The 18,612-nt window shown below is 44.2% G+C and overlaps 1 protein-coding gene across 1 annotated transcript in view; it reads left to right on the forward strand.

Moving 5' to 3' along the window:
* Positions 1–18,612, forward strand: part of LOC115162610 (ALK tyrosine kinase receptor-like) — a 748,203-nt gene that overhangs the window by 716,989 nt on the left and 12,602 nt on the right. The window contains exons 22-25 of the mRNA XM_029714073.1: positions 3,976–4,040; positions 4,378–4,507; positions 10,398–10,495; positions 16,632–16,724. Coding sequence (XP_029569933.1) covers positions 3,976–4,040; positions 4,378–4,507; positions 10,398–10,495; positions 16,632–16,724 — 386 coding nt within the window. The remainder of the gene's footprint in view (positions 1–3,975; positions 4,041–4,377; positions 4,508–10,397; positions 10,496–16,631; positions 16,725–18,612) is intronic.

Consider the following 18,612-nt stretch of genomic DNA (forward strand, 5'->3'; position numbering starts at 1 on the left):
AAACAAACAAGAAATAAGACAAAAAAACTGAAAACTTGAGCGTGCATAACTATTCACCCCCCAAAGTCAATACTTTGTAAAGCCACTTTTTGCAGCAATTACAGCTGCAAGTCTCTTGGGGTATGTCTCTATAAGCTTGGCACATCTAGCCACTGGGATTTTTGCCCATTCTTCAAGGCAAAACTGCTCCAGCTCCTTCAAGTTGGATGGGTTCTGCTGGTGAACAGCAATCTTTACATCATACCACAGATTCTCAATTGGATTGAGGTCTGGGCTTTGTCTAGGCCATTCCAAGACATTTAATGTTTCCCCTTAAACACTCAAGTGTTGCTTTCGTATTATGATTTTCCTACTGGAAGGTGAACCTCCGTCCCAGTCTCAAATCTCTGGAAGAATGAAACAGGTTTCCCTCAAGAATTTCCCTGTATTTAGCTCCATCCATCATTCCTTCAATTCTGAACAGTTTCCCAGTCCCTGCCAATGAAAAACATCCCCACAGCATGATGCTGCCACCACCATGCTTCACTGTGGGGATGGCATTCCTGGGGTGATGAGAGGTGTTGGGTTTATGCCAGACATAGCGTTTTCCTTGATGGCCAAAAAGCTCAACTTTAGTCTAATCTGACCAGAGTACCTTCTTCCATATATTTTGGGAGTCTCCCACAAGCCTTTTGACGAACACCAAGACGTGTTTGCTTATTTTTTTCTTTAAGCAATGGCTTGTTTCTGGCCACTATTCTGTGAAGCCCAGCTCTGTGGAGTGTACGGCTTAAAGTGGTTACGTGGACAGATCCTCCAATCTCCACTGTCGAGCTTTGCAGCTCCTTCAGTGTTATCTTTGGTCTCTTTCTTGCCTCTCTGATTAATGTCCTCCTTGCCTGGTCTGTGAGTTTTTGTGGGCGGCCCTCTCTTGGCAGGTTTGTTGTGGTGCCATATTCTTTAAAAAAAATGTATAATGGATTTAATGATGCTCCGTGGGATGTTCAAAGTTTCTGATATTTTTTTAGAACCCAACCCTGATCTGTACTTCTCCACAACTTTGTCCCTGACCTGTTTGGAGAGCTCCTTGGTCTTCATGGTGCCGCTTGGTGGTGCTCCTTGCTTAGTGGTGTTGCAGACTCTGGCGCCATTCAGAACAGGTGTATATATACTGAGATCATGTGACAGATCATGTGACACTTAGATTGCACACAGGTTAACTTTATTTAATTAATTATGTGACTTCTGAAGGTAATTGGTTGTACCAGATCTTATTTAGGGGCTTCATAGCAAAGGGGTGAATACATATGCATGCACCACTTTTCCGTTTTGAATTTTTTTGAATTTTTTGAAATAGGTTATTTTTTTCATTTCACTTCACCTATTTGGACTATTTTGTGCATGTCCACTACATGAAATACAAATAAAAATCAATTTAAATTACAGGTTGTAATGCAACAAAACAGAAAAAACTGCCAAGGGGGGTGAATACTTTTGCAAGGCACTGTATATGCTATCACAAAAATTATAAATTGGTAGTGTTTATGAAGGTCTTTGGTGACATTAGAATACGATACAAAACTATTTCAAATAACCTCTCTGGGACATGTGGGATGCTAGCGTCCCACCTGCATGACACACTATTCAACAGCCAGTGAAATAGCAGGGCGGCAAATTCAAAACAACAAAAATCTCATAATTCAAATTTCTCAAACATACAACTATAATATTCCATTTTAAAGATACACTTCTCGTTAATCCAACCACATTGTCTGATTTCAAAAAAGCTTTACGGCAAAAGCATAACATTAGATTATGTTAGGACAGCGCCGAGTCAAGAAAAACCACACAGCCATTTTCCAAGCAAGGAGAGGCGTCACAAAAACCAAAAATATAGCTAAAATTAATCACTAACCTTTGACGATCTTCATCAGATGACACTCCCAGGACTCAATGTTACACAATACATTTGTTTTGTTCGATAAAGTTCATATTTATATCCAAAAACCCCATTTTACATTGGCACGTGATGTTCAGAAAATGTTTTGCCTCCCAAAACTGCCGGTGAATGAGCACATCAATTTACAAAAATACTCATCATAAACGTTGATAAAATTTACAACAGTTATTGAAAGAATTATAGATACACTTCTCCTTAATGCAACCGCTGTGTCAGATTTCAAAATAGCTTTACGGCGAAAGCACATTTTTCAATATTCTGAGTACAGAGCTCAGCCATCAAAGCAAGCTATACATTTACCCATCCAAGTTCTGGAGTCAACAAAACTCAGAAATAGTATTATAAATCTTCACTTACTTTCGCTGATCTTCATCGGAATGCACTCCCAGGACTCACACTTCCACAAGAAATGTTTGTTTTGTTCGATAAACTCCATATTTATGTCCAAATACCTCCGTTTTGTTCGCGCGTTCAGATCACTATTCCAAAGGCATAATGTGCGAGCGCAAAACCCGAGACGAAAAGTAAAAAGTTCCATTACCGTTTGTAGAAACATGTCAAACGATGTTTACAATCAAGCCTTAGGGTGTTTTTATCATAAATCTTCGATAATATTCCAACCGGACAATAGCGTATTCATTATAGAGGAAAAAGAAGGAACGGCGCGACTTTGTGACCACGCAGTAAACAACTCATTGGCCTCAGGCAGTCCACTTGTTGAGTCAGCTCTTATTCTCTCTCCAGTAACAGTAGAAGCATGAAACAAGGAAGTTAGGAAGTGCAAAATGACCCCACAGACACTGTAGTTTGGATAGGCAATCACTTGAAAAACTACAACCACTTCCTGGTTGGATTTTTTCTCAGGTTTTTGCCTACCATATGAGTTCTGTTATACTCACAGGCATCATTCAAACAGTTTTAGAAGCTTCAGAGTGTTTTCTATCCAAATCTACTAATAATATAAATTTCCTAACTTCTGGGCCCGAGTAGCAGGAAGTTTAATTTGGGCACGTTATTCATCTGAATTTCCGAATACTGCCCCGTCACCAAGAAGATAACACAATAGTATTGTCATTAGTTTATGTTACTGTAGGCTATATGTAAAAAAAACAAATTCAAGTGTTTCAAGTGTCTTTGTTACATCTATGAAACAGAAAGCATGTGCTGGAACGTGGTAATAGCACATTTTCATATCGGCAAAAAAAACAATACCCCAACCCCAAAAGACTCACGGTCAGCAAGACGCGCGGTCAAATGATGAAAACGTCCGTAGCCTAAACATCATTATAAGTGCCAAGTGTGCTTGATAAATAGTGAAAATCTGCACAAAAGCCATAATGTAATTATAATGAACATAAGTGTCGATATGACAGCAGTCAAAAATAGTAAATTATTGTCAGCTCGTCCTTACATGGTGTGCCTTTTCATGCAATGGCATCAGTTGGAGCATGTCCATGTCACATCAAAAACAAAAGCTGGGAGTGTGTTTCTGATGTTGTCTTTTGCTTGAGATGTAGGGCCTGCTCCCTCAGTGATGACGTTTTATTCTGATAATCGTCATGTAGCATAGTCACTGGCTTGTTTTGTCCAAGCTGTCCCTTTCTCCCTCCTGTCTCACCGTTTCATTTGGTGGCTCAGTGCGCACCGTTCTGGCTTTTTTTGTGCTTATGCCTCGGAGTTGTAGACTCAGGCTGAGGCTCAAAATCAGAAGAATATGCATCAGATATGTCATGATTCATTTCAAGAATTCAGTCTGTTCTGAGGGAAAAAGGGGGATTGATTGGGGGGGTGCAGAAGGTGTTATTCATGTTTTGTGCACTCAGTGTAGATTTATTTAGGGGTACATGACTAAAAAATGTCAGAGTAGTAAAAATAAATAATTCATGAGCAGTCCAAATGACTGATTTAGAAGTTCTAGTGTTAAGCATATGTTGATAAATTAGCCCCATTGTGTAGATTGATCCCTAGTACTGCAAGACATTGTCTATGTTCTTTCTGAATGTCCTCATTGTATGTTCTGTGTACGTCTAATATAGACACTCCCTGAGGTGTGCTCTGAGCAGGATGAGCTCGACTTTCTCATGGAGGCTCTCATTATCAGGTAACACACACAAGTACAGACAAACTCACACACAGTCTCACCCACACACATACAAGCTTTTGGTTGAAGACATATTACAAACATGCTCCTACCATGGCAGACCATTCTTCATCAACCATGTAAAACTTTTTATTTCTGACCCTCTCCTCCCACCTTCCCCCTCTCCTTCACCCTCATCCATCACTCTCTCTTTCCTCCTTCTTCCTCCCTTGTTTCTTCTCTCCTCTCTCCTCCCTTCCTCCCCCTCTCTCCTTGCTCCTTCCCTCATTCCCTATCCTCCCTCACCCTTTTCTCCCTATTCCTTCCCCCACTATTTTCTCTGTCTCTTCCTCTGCAGTAAATTCAGCCACCAGAACATAGTGCGGTGTATAGGGGTGAGTCTTCAGGCCCTGCCACGCTTCATCCTACTGGAATTGATGGCTGGGGGAGACCTCAAGAGTTTCCTGAGAGAAACGCGGCCCAGACTGGTCAGTTGAGTTGCTTGCTTGTTCCGTATATTTCAATTATAACTGTGTTAGTTGATATCATTATTACTTTAGTTCACAGCGTAGGTATTTTTGCGACATGAAAATGTTGCCCTAAGTGTCTTGCTCAGAACAGCAGGATATGGTACCTTGGACCAGATATTTCTGAAATCTTGAAAAGTGTGTTTGACTACGTTTGCCAAAATGTAACAAGAAGGTGCATGCACATAGAGGGCCAAATACACAAGCTACAATGTGTTCTTTGTTAGTCTTGGTTGTGGATCTTTGCTTGCCTTCATTAGGATAAACTAGTCAGTACCAAAAAAGGGTTCTTAATTTTGTCCCTGTAGGGGAACACATTTTTGAGCTGTGGAGAACCTTTTTATATTGGTTCTTTGTATAACCAATGATACTGTATGGTTCTTCATTACACTGCTATAACCAGAGGGTTCTTCATTACACTGCTAAAAATGTCCCTGCTACTGGCTGTCGTGAAAATACAGTAAATATACAAAAATTGTATGTATTTTAGGAGCTGGATTAAGATATTATTTCTATAAGGGACAGTATACTGCAGTATTCTGATTAATTGGGAGTCAATTTTAGGACTTGAACTCCAAACCTCTTGGTTGCCAGTGAACTGAATTGCTAGTGAACTGAATTTAAAGATTAGAACCAATAGAGTTGGACAGTCTGTAATTTGTCTCTATGGGGGAACCCTTTTGTGTGTGACATCGAACCCTCTCACAAGGAGCCATGGTGAGGTTCTTTGTTTTGTCCCTGTAGGGGAACCAAATTAGTAACCGAGAGGTCGCAAGATCGAATCCCCGAGCTGACAAGGTAAAAATCTGGCGTTTTGTCCCTGAACAAGGTAGTTAACCCACTGTTCCTAGGCCGTCATTGAAAATAAGAATTTGTTCTCAACTGACTTGCCTCATTAAAAAAAACGTACATGGCACTGGTCGGTACCTTTAAGGGTGGGGTAACTAGGCCCCGGGGTAACTGTCTGTAATTCTTACAGAAACCACTTTATGTCACAATTTTTTTCCCCAACACCTTCTCTTGCAGCTACTAATCTAGCTCAACTAAAAATATTATCTGTCTCATGGGTTGCTCCACCTCAAAAAGTGCAATAAAGGATTTTCCACAGACCGTCTCAGATTGCGGTGAAATCATTTCTGTAGTTGGTGTCCTTTAGTAGTGCAGCAATTCGACCATGAAGGCCTGATTCACGCAATCTCCTCTGAACAGTTGATGTTGAGATGTGTCTGTTACTTGAACTCTGTGAAGCATTTATTGGGGCTGCAATCTGAGGTGCAGTTAACTCTAATGAACTTATCCTCTGCAGCAGAGGTAACTCTGGGTCGTCCTTTCCTGTGGCGGTCCTCATGAGAGCTACTTTCATCATAGCACTTGATGGGTTTTGTGACTGCACTTGAAATTTTCTGGATTGACTGACCTTCATGTAATGATGGCCTGTTGTTTCTCTTTGCTTATTTGAGCTGTTCTTGCCATAATATGGACTTGGTCTTTTACCAAATAGGGTTATCTTCTGTATACCCACCCCTATCTTGTCACAACACAACTGATTGGCTCAAACGCATTAAGAAGGAAAGAAATTCCACAAATTAACTCTTAACATCCTCCCGTCAGTAGAGGATGCCTGGTTGCTCTACAAAAGTGCTTTCCTCTCTATCTTAAATAAGCATGCCCCATTCAAAAACTGTAGAACTAAGAACAGATATAGCCCTTGGTTCACCCCAGATTTGACTGCCCTTGACCACCACAAAACATCCTGTGGCGTTCTGCATTAGCATCAAATAGCCTCCGCGATATGCAACTACTCAGGGAAGTTAGGAACCAATATACTCAGTCAGTTAGGAAAGCTAAGGCTAGCTTTTTCAAACAGAAATTTACTTCCTGTAGGACTAATTCAAAAAAGTTCTGGGACACTGTAAAGTCCATGGAGAATAAGAGCACCTCCTCTCAGCTGCCCACTGCACTGAGGATAGGAAACACTGTCACCACCCATAAATCTACAATAATCGATCATTTAAATAAGCATTTTTCCACTGCTGGCCATGCTTTCCACCTGGCTATCCCTACCCCGGCCAACATCTCAGCACCCCCTGCAGCAACTTGCCATAACCCCCCTGCTTCTCCTTCACCCAAATCCAGACAGCTGATGTTCTCAAAGAGCTGCAAAATCTGGATCCCTTCAAATCAGCTGGGCTCGACAATCTGGACCCCCTCTTTCTAAAATTATCCGCCAAAATTGTTGCAACCCCTACTGCTAGCCTATTCAACCTCTCTTTCGTATCATCTGAGATCCCCAAAGATTGGAAAGCTGCTGCGGTCATCCCCCTCTTCAAAGGGGCAGACACTCTAGACCCAAACTGTTATAGACCTATATCCATCCTGCCCTGCCTTTCTAAAATCTGCGAAAGCCAAGTTAATAAACAGATCACCGACCATTTTGAATCCCACCGTACCTTCTCCACTATGCAATCTGGTTACCGAGCTGGTCATGGGTGCACCTCAGCCACGCTCAAGGTCCTAAACGATATCATAACCGCCATCGATAAAAGACAGTACTGTGCAGCCGTCTTCATTGATCTGGCCAAGGCTTTTGACTCTGTCAATCACCGCATTCTTATCGGCAGACTCAAATCTTCTGAAATGACTGCCTCGCCTGCTTCACCAACTACTTCTCAGATACAGTTCAGTGTGTCAAATCGGAGGGCCTGTTGTCCGAACCTCTGGCAGTCTCTATGGGGGTGCCACAGGGTTACATTTTCAGGCCGACTCTTTTCTCTATATATATCAATGATGTCGCTCTTGCTGCTGGTGATTCTCTGATCCACCTCTACGCAGACGACACCATTCTGTATACATCTGGCCCTTCTTTAGACACTGTGCTAACTAACCTCCAGATGAGCTTCAATGCCATGCAACTCTCCTTCCGTGGCCTCCAACTGTTTTTAAATGCTAGTAAAACTAAGTGCATGCTCTTCAACCGATCGTTGCCCGCACTCTCCCGCCCGACTAGTATAACTACTCTGGACGGTTCTGACCTAGAATATGTGGACAACTACAAATACCTAGGTGTCTGGTTAGACTGTAAACTCTCCTTCCAGACCCACATTAAGCATCTCCAATCCCAAATGTAATCTAGAATTGGCTACCTATTTCACCACAAAGCATCCTTCACTCATGCTGCCAAACATACCCTCGTGAAACTGACAATCCTACTGATGCTCGACTTCGGCGATGTCATTTACAAAATAGCCTCCAACACTCTACTCAACCAATTGGATGCAGTCTATCACAGTGCCATCTGTTTTGTCACCAAAGCCCCATATACTACCCACCACTGCGACCTGTACGCTCGCGTTGGCTGGCCCTCGCTTCATACTCGTCGCAAAACCCACTGGCTCCAGGTCATCTACAAGTATTTGCTAGATAAACCCCCGCCTTATCTCAGTTCACTGGTCCCCATAGCAGCACCCACCCGAAGCACGCGCTCCAGCAGGTATATTTCACTGGTCACCCCCAAGCCAATTCCTCCTTTGGCCGCCTTTCTTTCCAGTTCTCTGCTGCCAATGACTGGAACGAACTGCAAAAATCGCTGAAGCCGGAGACTCTTATCTCCCTCACTAACTTCAAGCACCAGCTGTCAGAGCAGCCCATCTAACTACCTCATCCCCATACTGTATTTATTTATTTATTTTGCTCCTTTGCACCCCAGTATCTCTACTTGCACATTCATCTTCTGCACATCTATCACTCCAGTGTTTAATTGTTATATCGTAATTACCTCACCACTATGGCCTATTTTATTGCCTTTCCCCCCTTATCTTATCTGATTTGCACACACTGTATATACAGTCGTGGCAAAAAGTTGAGAATGACACAAATATTAATTTTCACAAAGTCTGCTGCCTAAGTATGTATGATGGCAATTTGCATATACTCCAGAATGTTATGAAGAGTGATCAGATGAATTGCAATTAATTGCAAAGTCCCTCTTTGCCATGCAAATCAACTGAATCCCCCAAAAACATTTCCACTGCATTTCAGCCCTGCCACAAAAGGACCAGCTGACATCATGTCAGTGATTCTCTCGTTAACACAGGTGTGAGTGTTGACGAGGACAAGGCTGGAGATCACTCTGTCATGCTGATTGAGTTCAAATAACAGACTGGAAGCTTCAAAAGGAGGGTGGTGCTTGGAATCATTGTTCTTCCTCTGTCAATCATGGTTGCCTGCAAGGAAACACGTGCCGTCATCATTGCTTTGCACAAAATGGGCTTCACAGGCAAGGATATTGCTGCCAGTAAGATTGCACCCAAATCAACCATTTACTGGATCAGCAAGAACTTCAAGGAGAGTGGTTCAATTGTTGTGAAGAAGGCTTCAGGCTGCCCAAGAAAGTCCAGCAAGCGCCAGGACCGTCCCCTAAAGTTGATTAAGCTGCGGGATCGGGGCACCACCAGTACAGAGCTTGCTCAGGAATGGCAGCAGGCAGGTGTGAGTGCATCTGCACGCACAGTGAGGTGAAGACTTTTGGAGGATGCCTGGTGTCAAGAAGGGCAGCAAAGAAGCCACTTCTCTCCAGGAAAAACATCAGGGACAGACTGATATTCTGCAAAAGGTACAGGGATTGGACTGCTGAGGACTGGGCTAAAGTCATTTTCTCTGATGAATCCCTTTTCCGATTGTTTGGGGCATCTGGAATAAAGCTTGCCCGGTGAAGACAAAGTGAACGCTACTATCAGTCCTGTGTCATGCCAACAGAGACCATTCATGTGTGGGGTTGCTTCTCAGCCAAGGGAGTGGGATCACTCACAATTTTTCCTAAGAACACAGCCATGAATAAAGAATGGTACCAACACATCCTCTGCGAGCAACTTCTCCCAACCATCCAAGAACTGTTTGGTGACGAACAATGCCTTTTCCAGCATGATGGAGAACCTTGCCATAAGGCAAAAGTAATAACTAAGTGGCCCGGGGAACAAAACATCGATATTTTGGGTCCATGGCCAGGAAACTCCCCAGACCTTAATCCCATTGAGAACTTGGTCAATCCTCAAGAGGTGGGTGGACAAACAAAAACCCACAAATTCTGACAAACTCCAAGCATTGATTATGCAAGAATTGGCTGCCATCAGTCATGTTGTGGCCCAGAAGTTAATTGACAGCATGCCAGGGTGGATTGCAGAGGTCTTGAAGAAGAAGGGTCAACGCTGCAAATATTGACTCCTTACATCAACTTCATATAATTGTCAATAAAAGCCTTTGACGCTTATGAAATGCTTGCTTTTGGCCACGACTGTATACTTTTTTTTCAACTGTATTATTGACTGTATGTTTGTTTATTCCATGTGTAACTCTGTGTTGTTGTATGTGTCGAACTGCTTTGCTTTTACTTGGCCAGATCGCAGTTGTAAATGAGAACTTGTTTTAACCAGCCTACCTGGTTAAATAAAGGTTAAATAAATAAAAAAATAGACCAGCATGGACCAGCTTGAAATGTATGCTGTTCTCTTCAGCAGGGTCACCACTGACAAAGAACCCCTAATAACCTTTTTTTTAGTGTAGGGGTACTTTATTGAGTAGACTGAAATATTTCAGTCTGAAAGCTAACAAAAGAACAACAAAAGTGTTTGGCTGCTCTGCTCTTCAGTACATCCGTCTGTCTGTCTGCATCTGTCTCTCTGTATGTATGAGTTTGATCTCTCCCTCTCTGTCTGGTATGTCTCTATAGGAGCAACCCTCTAGTCTCTCCATGGTGGACCTGCTCAACGTGGTCCCTAGTTGTCTGTATCTCTGTATCTGTCTCTCTGTATGTATGAGTCTGATCTCTCCCTCTCTGTCTGGTATGTCTCTATAGGAGCACCCCTCTAGTCTCTCCATGGTGGACCTGCTCAACGTGGCCAGAGATATCGCACAGGGATGCCAATACCTGGAGGAGAACCAGTTTATACACCGGTAGGCCTACTATGGTAGAAACACATACGACTTACACTACATGACCAAAAGTATGTGGACACCTTCTCGTCGAACATCTCATTCCATAATCATGGGCCTTAATACGGAGTTGGTCCCCCATTTGCTGCTATAACAGCAGGGCAGAAATCTGACGAACTGACTTGTTGGAAAGGTGGCATTCTATGACGGTGCCATGTTGAAAGTCACTGAGCTCTTCAGTAAGACCATTCTACAGCTAATGTTTTTCTATGGAGGTTGCATGGCGGTGTGCTCAATTAAATACACCATGCCTGAAATATCCAAATCCATGAATTACAAGGGGTGTCCACATACTATTGTATATATAGTGTAAGTGTGTGCACATAGTGTTCACATATAGTCAAACCAGCACAATATGCAGTGACAGACACATACTCTTTCTCACACACAAACTCATTTTACCCACTTATACATACCAGCACACATACGTGCGCACGCACGCACAAACACACACACACAAAGACACAGTCCCCCATATTCACACCCTCTCAAACAATTGCAAACACTTTCTCAAACTACAACAACATATGGGTGTCCACGTGCACTCACTGGCCAGTTTATTAAAAAGTTCACAAAAAGTCACAGTCACACTGCACATTGCCCTATCTGGACAAGAGGAGTAGCAATGTAAGAATGCTGTTTATTGACTAAAGCTCAGCCTTCAACACTATAGTACCCTCCAAGCTCATCATTAAGCTCGCGACCTGGGTCTGAACCCCGACCTGTGCAACTGGGTCCTGGACTTGCTAACGGGCCGCCCCCATGTGGTCTAGGAAGGAAACAATACCTCCACTATGCTGATCCTCAACACAGGGGCCCCACAAGGGTGCATGCTCAGACCCCTCCTGTACTCCCTGTTCACCCATGACTGCGTGGCCACGCACGCAGTCAATCATCAAGTTTGCAGTCAACACAACAGTAGTAGGCCTGATTACCAACAATGACAAGACAGCCAACAGGTAGGAGGTGAGGGCCCTGATGGAGTGGTGCCAGAAAAATAAAATAACCATAACCCTCCCAAACCCCTGCCCCGTGGTTGAACCCTCAGGAGGCGTCTCACCGTATACGCTGGCTGGCCATCAATGACCCAGGGGGAGGGATGAGCCCAGAAACATTAGACAAAGGACTGTGAGACATGGGCTTAATCCTAGACAAAAGGAAGGTAGGGTGAATAAGGAGGGTACGGGGATGGGAAAAGGACCAATGAAATGGGGGGCCAGTTTGCGGGACTCCAACTGAAGGGGCCGAGGGAACGCTGACCTCCTGCTCTTGTTCCAGGAAGAGTGGAGGTTGATACCCCAAATAGCACTCAAAAGGAAAGACTCCTGTGGCCGAACAGGGAAGGGTGTTCAGGGCATACTCCACCCAGACCAGTTATCGGCTCCAGGTAGTGGGGTTGGTTGAGACCAGGCATCTCAGGGTGGTATCTAGGTCCTGGTTGGCTCGCTCCGACTGGCCTTTGGATTGGGGATGAAATCTGGAGGACAGGCTGGCCAACGACCCAATAAGGGTGCAGAACGCATTCCAGAACTGAGACGAGGACTGAGGACCCCGGTCGGAGACCATGTCCACCGGGAGTCCATGGATCCGGAAGATGTGCTGCACCATAAGCTGGGTCGTCTCCTTGGCAGAGGGTAGTTTGGGGAGAGGGAAATGGGCGGCCTTGGAGAATCGATCCACTACCATCAGAATGACAGTGTTGCCATCAGATGGAGGGAGCCCAGTGACAAAGTCCAGAGGGATATATGGACCAGGGACGATGAGGGACAGGTAGTGGTTTAAGGAGGCCAGAAGGAGCTTGCCGTGGAGTCTTGTTCTGAGTGCACACGGTGACGAAGGCAGAAACGTCAGGAACCACTATGGGCCACCAGAAACATTGTTGGATGAAGGCTAGGGTATGACGGGAACCTGGATGACAGGTCAGCCTTGAGGAATGAGCCCATTCCAGGACCCGGGACCAGGTTGAGTTAGGAACAAATAACCGGTTAGCCGGGCCCCTTCAGGTTCCGGCTGGGAACGTTGGGCCTTGCGAACCAAGGTTTCAATACCCCAATCCACTGAAGCAGCAAGGCATGAGGTAGGGAGAATGGTTTCGGAGACTGAGGGTATGGCAGAGGAACTGTATATGCAGGAGAGGTCGTCCGGCTTCACATTTTTGGACCCTGGGCGGTAGGAAATGGTGAAGTTGAATCTGGTGAACAATAAAGCCCACCGGGCCTGCCTGGAGTTAAGGCGCTTGACTGTACGGAGATATTCCACATTTTTATGGTTAGTCCAGACCACGAAGGGCTGTTCTGCTCCTTCCAGCCAATGCCTCCACTCCTCCAGCGCCAACTTGACAGCCAGGAGTTCTCTGTTGCCAATGTCATAGTTCCTCTCTGCCGGACAGGATGGCCCCCACTCCAACATCAGAAGCATCAACCTCTACCACAAATTGACGGGATGGATCCGGATGGACGAGGATGGGTGCTGTGGTGAACCGATGTTTCAGGTCCACAAAGGCTTTGTCAACCGCTGGAGACCATGTGAACAGTACTTTGGGAGAGGTGAGTGCCAAGAGGGGGGCCGCCGGAGTGCTGTAGCCCCGAATGAAACGGCGGTAGAAATTAGTGGTCCCCAGGAAACATTGCAACTGCATCCTGGACATAGCCTGAGGACACTCCACCACCGCTTTCACTTTTTCCTGATCCATTTGGACATTTCCATCAGCAATGATATATCCCAGAAAGGAGATTGTGGAGCGGTGAAACTCACATTTCTCGGCCTTCACAAACAATTGGTTCTCCAGGAGATGCTGAAGGACTTGTCTGACATGAAGAACGTGTTCTTGGGCAGACCAGGAAAAAAACAGGATGTCGTCAAGGTAAACGAACATGAAACGGTTTAGCATGTCCCGGAGCACATCGTTTACCAGAGCCTGAAAAACAGCAGGGGTGTTGGTGAGTCCAAACGGCATGACCTGGTACTCATAATGTCCACTGGCTGTATTAAAGGCTGTCTTCCACTCATCTCCTTCGCGTATCCAAACCAGGTGGTAGGCATTCCGAAGGTCCAGTTTGGAAAAAATGGTGGCTCCCTGGAGTGATTCGAAGGCCGAGGAGAGGAGTGGTAGGGGATAACGATTCTTGATCGTTATATCACTAAGACCCTGGTAGCCAATGCACTGACGCACAGGGACTATGGTGGTCTGCTTGAAACATGTTGGTATTACAGACTCAGTCAGGGAAGGGTTGAAAAGGTCAGTGAAGACACTTGCCAGTTGGTCAGCGTATGCTCGAAGTACACCTCCTGGTAATCCATCTGGCCCTGCGGCCTTGTGAATGTTGACCTGTTTAAAGGTCTTACTCACATCGGCTACGGAGAGAGTGATCACACAGTCGTCCAGAACAGCTGATGCTCTCATGCTTCAGTGTTGCTAGCCTCGAAGCGAGCATAGAAGTAGTTTAGCTCATCTGGTAGGCTCGTATAACTGGGTGGCTCTCGGCTGTGCTTCCCTTTGTCGTCTGTAATAGTTTGCAAGCCTTGCCACATCCGACGAGCATCGGAGCCGGTGTAGTACGATTCGATCTTAGTCCTCTATTGATGCTTTGCCTGTTTGATGGTTCATCAGAGGGCATAGCGGGATTTCTTATAAGCATTCGGGTTAAGGTCCCGCTCCTTGAAAGCAGCAGTTCTACCCTTTAACTCAGTGTGGATTTTGCCTGTAATCCATGGCCTCTGGTTGGGATATGTACGTACGGTCACTGTGGAATCCCGGAACATATACCAGTCTCTGCTAGCAAAACAGTCCTGTAGCTTAGCATCTACGTCATCTGACCACTTCTTTATTGACCGAGTCTCTGGTGCTTCCTGCTTTAGTTTTTGCTTGTAAGCAGGTATCAGGAGGATATAATTATGGTCACATTTGCCAAATAGAGGGCGAGGGAGAGCTTTGTACCCATCTCTGTGTGTGGAGTAAAGGTGGTCTAGAGTTTTTTTTTCCTCTGATTGCACATTTAACATGCTGGTAGAAATGAGGTAAGACGGATTTAAGTTTCCCTGCATTAAAGTCGCTGGCTAATAGGAGCGCCGCCTCTGGATGAGTGTTTTCCTGTTTGCTTATGGCCTTATACAGCTTTTTGAATGCGGTCTTAGTGCCAGCATCGGTTTTTGGTGGTAAATAGACAGCTACGAAAAATATAGATGAAAACTCTCTTGGTAAATTGTGTGGTCTACAGCTTTTCATGAGATGCAAAACCTAGGGACTTTATATTAGTATTAGATATCGTGCACCAGCTGTTGTTTACAAATATACACAGACCGCCACCCCTTGTCTTGGGGGATTGGAAATTATGCAGACAGTTGCATTGATGGAAGCAACAATCTATCTGCAATATTAAAGCTGATCCACCCCTTAAAAAGTAAAAACAAATATTTCCAATAATTTACTTATTTACAATGACGGCCTAGGAACTGCCTTGTTCAGGGGCAGAACGACAGATGTTTACCTTGTCAGCTCGGGGATTCGATCTAGCAACCTTTAGGTTACTGGCCTAATGCTCTAACTACTAGGCTACCTGCCACCCCATAAGAGATAGTGGCAGAAACATTATGTACAAAATAAGTTACAAATACGGGAAAAGACACACACAATAGCACAATTGGTTAGGAGGTCGTAATAAAGCAGCCATCTCCTCAGGCGCCTCTTCTGGCGCTGTCACGATTACCAGGATCAATAGAGAGGCAGAGTCAGGTGCAGGAGACAGAGGTCCGGAGTGATAGTGGGTTTTAATAGAAAATCCGGGAACAAGACAAGAAGCCAAAGGCACAGGGCGCACATAAATTCAACTAGGGAAAACACGTTCCCAAAACAAAAGATGCACAGGGCGCAGCCCGGTAAATATATATAACAATGAGCGCAGCACTCACTAACAACTGTCCAGAGTTGACATAAAACAATCCCGCACGAAATCCTGAACTGAAAAGACACAATAAATAACCTAACTAATGACAGACAAGAAACAGGTGCGGATCAGACAGACAAAACCAAAAGACACAGAAACATAGATCGGTGGCAGCTAGTAGGCCGGCGACGACGACCGCCGAGCGCCGCCCGACCGAGGAGGGGCGCCACCTTCTGTGGATACTGTGACAGGCGCCATATTACATTCACCTCGACAGGACCGCAGGGGAGAAGGTGAAAAGCTTCAAGTTCCTCAGTGTACACATCACTGAAAATCTGAAATGGTCCACCCACACAGACAGTGTGGTGAAGAAGGCGCAAATACGGTTTGGCCCCTAAGAACCTCACAAACTATTACAGATGCACAATTCAGAGCATCCTGTCGCACTATATCACCGCCTGGTATGGCAACTGCACCGTCAGCGACCGGAGGGCTCTCCAGAGGGTGGTGCGGTTTTCCCAACGCATCACTGGCAGCACACTGCCTGCCCTCCAGGACACCTATAGTACCTAATGTCACAGGAAGGCCAACAAGATCATCAAGGACATCAACCACCTGAGCCACGGCCTGTTCACCCCACTATCATACAGATGGCGAGGTCAGTACAGTTGCATTAAAGCTGGGACCGAGACACTGAAAAACAGCTTCTATCTCAAGGCCATCAGACTGTTAAATAGCCATCACTAGCCGGCCTCAACCCTGTACCCTGCCCTGAAGTTAGTAACTGTTACTAGCCGGCTACCACCCGGTTACTCAACCCTGCACCTAAGAGGCTGCTGCCCTATGTACTGTACATATACATGGAATTACTGGTCACTTATATAGTGGAACACTGGTCACTTTAATAATGTTTACATACTGTTTTACTAATTTCATATGTACATACTGTATTCTACTGTATTCTAGTCAATGACACTCTGACATTGTTCATCCTAACACTTATATTTTTCATAATTCCATTATTTTACTTTGAGATTTGTGTGTATTGTTGTGAATTGTTAGATACTACTGCACTGTTGGAGCTAGGAACACAAGCATTTTGCTACATCTGCAATAATATCTGCTAAATATGTGTACGTGACCAATAAAATGTGATTTGATTTGAACACACACACTCACCTCTGTAAGGTTCTTCTTGTCTTGTCACTTTGCAGGGACATTGCAGCTCGGAACTGCCTGCTGACCACCAAAGGACAGGGGAGAGTGGCCAAGATAGGGGACTTTGGAATGGCCAGGGACATTTACAGGTACTGCCATCACACAAACTCTTTAAACCCAGCTACTATGAAGGTTTACTTTTGTGGTCTGGGATGGTCTGGCTGTCTGGGTTGCTGCCTCTCGAGCACATGTACAATATACTGCTGCAAGCATGGGTCGAGTCCAGCCTACTGCTATTTCAGCACTCTCTCATTTACATTTCACCTCTATCCAAACATGACAAAATATGCAAAGAGTGGGACTGTCCCAAAACTTCACCCCAGTCTAAAGTTGTTTGCACTCTGAAGCAGGTTCTCATTAAGGATTGGTCTGTATTTTTCTCCATTCACTGTTCCCTCTATCTTTACCAGTGTCCCAGTCCCTGCAGCTGAAAAACATCCCCATAGCATGATGCTGCCACCACCATGCTTCACAGTAGGGATGGTGTTAGATGGGCGATGAGCTCTTCCTGGTTTTCTCCAGACATAGCACTTTACATTCAGGCCACAGACCAGGTGTGGTAACTCGTATGTCTAAAGTTTAGTAATGATGTTTGGTACAGTGGGACGTTTTGTTAAAAGGCTTTATAACTGAAAACATAGCCATGTATCAACCGACGTGACATCAAAGAGTGCCAACCAACTTTCTGGTAGAGATTGCAATGATGAATGCTAAAATTGTTGCCGGTAATAAAGCCCAGTGCGCTATGATAAACTGTATCCAACGGCTTTAATGAAGTGGCAGCTGCGTTCATATAGATGATGTGAATTTCAGTCATAGTCTAGGACCAATAGGAACATCGACTGAATAATCTGCTTTCTACTATTTAGCGAGAGGCTCTTCTATTTCTATAGAAGCCCATTTTTATTCTCAGCTTCTTAACTAACTCATCAATATGCTAATTAAAGACAGCTTTTCATCTATCCAGATGCCCAGATAAAGTATTTGTAAGCACTGACACCATCAATATGGACACCATCCAAAGTACATATGCTTAAAAACATATTTTTATGCGCTCTAGAGAACAATATATGCTTAGTTTTACCTGCATTCAGTACTAATTTCAGGTCAAAGTTTTTCTGTAATACAATGATTGCAGATTGTAGTTCACATAGAGCCTGGTCAACAGCATACACAACACTATCATAATACAATGAAGGCAGACTGTAGTTCAGATAGAGCCTGGTCAACCATGGGGGCAATAGCATACACAACAGTATCATCGGCATACAAGTGCAGGTACTGTATTTTTTATTTTACAGATAAGTCGATATTGTTAATGAAAACAGTAAACAAGACCCAGAATCGACCCATGAGGGACAGCTTTCGTAATATCCAGGAAAACTGATTTAACACCATTAGTAGATATGCATCGAGCTCTATCTGCCAAGTCATTTTTAAACCAGTTACCTGCTCTAGGCCAATTGAGGAAAGCCTCTGAATTAGCGGTGAGTGATCAACAGTATTGAAAGCCTTTGACAGGTCAATGAAGATGGGCAGCACAATGCAGCCTTTTATCCATACAGTTAATCACATAATTTATAACTAGGGATGCAGCAGAGATAGTGCTATGACCTGGTCTAAAACCCGACTGATGTACATTTAGGATACATTTCAAAGATAAAAAAGATCTTACCTGATAATAACTCAAGGCTTCTAATAGTTTAGCTAAACAAGAAAGTTTAGAAATAGGCCTTTAATTATTTAGGTCACAAGTGTCACCACCTTTGTTAAGGGGGAGTACATGGACTGCCATCCAAACCGTGAGGATAGTACCAGATATCATTTTTAGGTAAATTAAAATAAAGATAAAATGCACTAGATGTTATTAACTTGATGTTATTGATCATAATTTGTTATTGAAAAAACGAACTTGCCATCACATGCTTGGAGAGTTACTTATCCAATAGAACTCAGATAAGTTTCCATTGAAGAATA

Source organism: Salmo trutta, chromosome 25, assembly GCF_901001165.1.
Source record: "Salmo trutta chromosome 25, fSalTru1.1, whole genome shotgun sequence".
NCBI lineage: Eukaryota > Metazoa > Chordata > Actinopteri > Salmoniformes > Salmonidae > Salmo > Salmo trutta.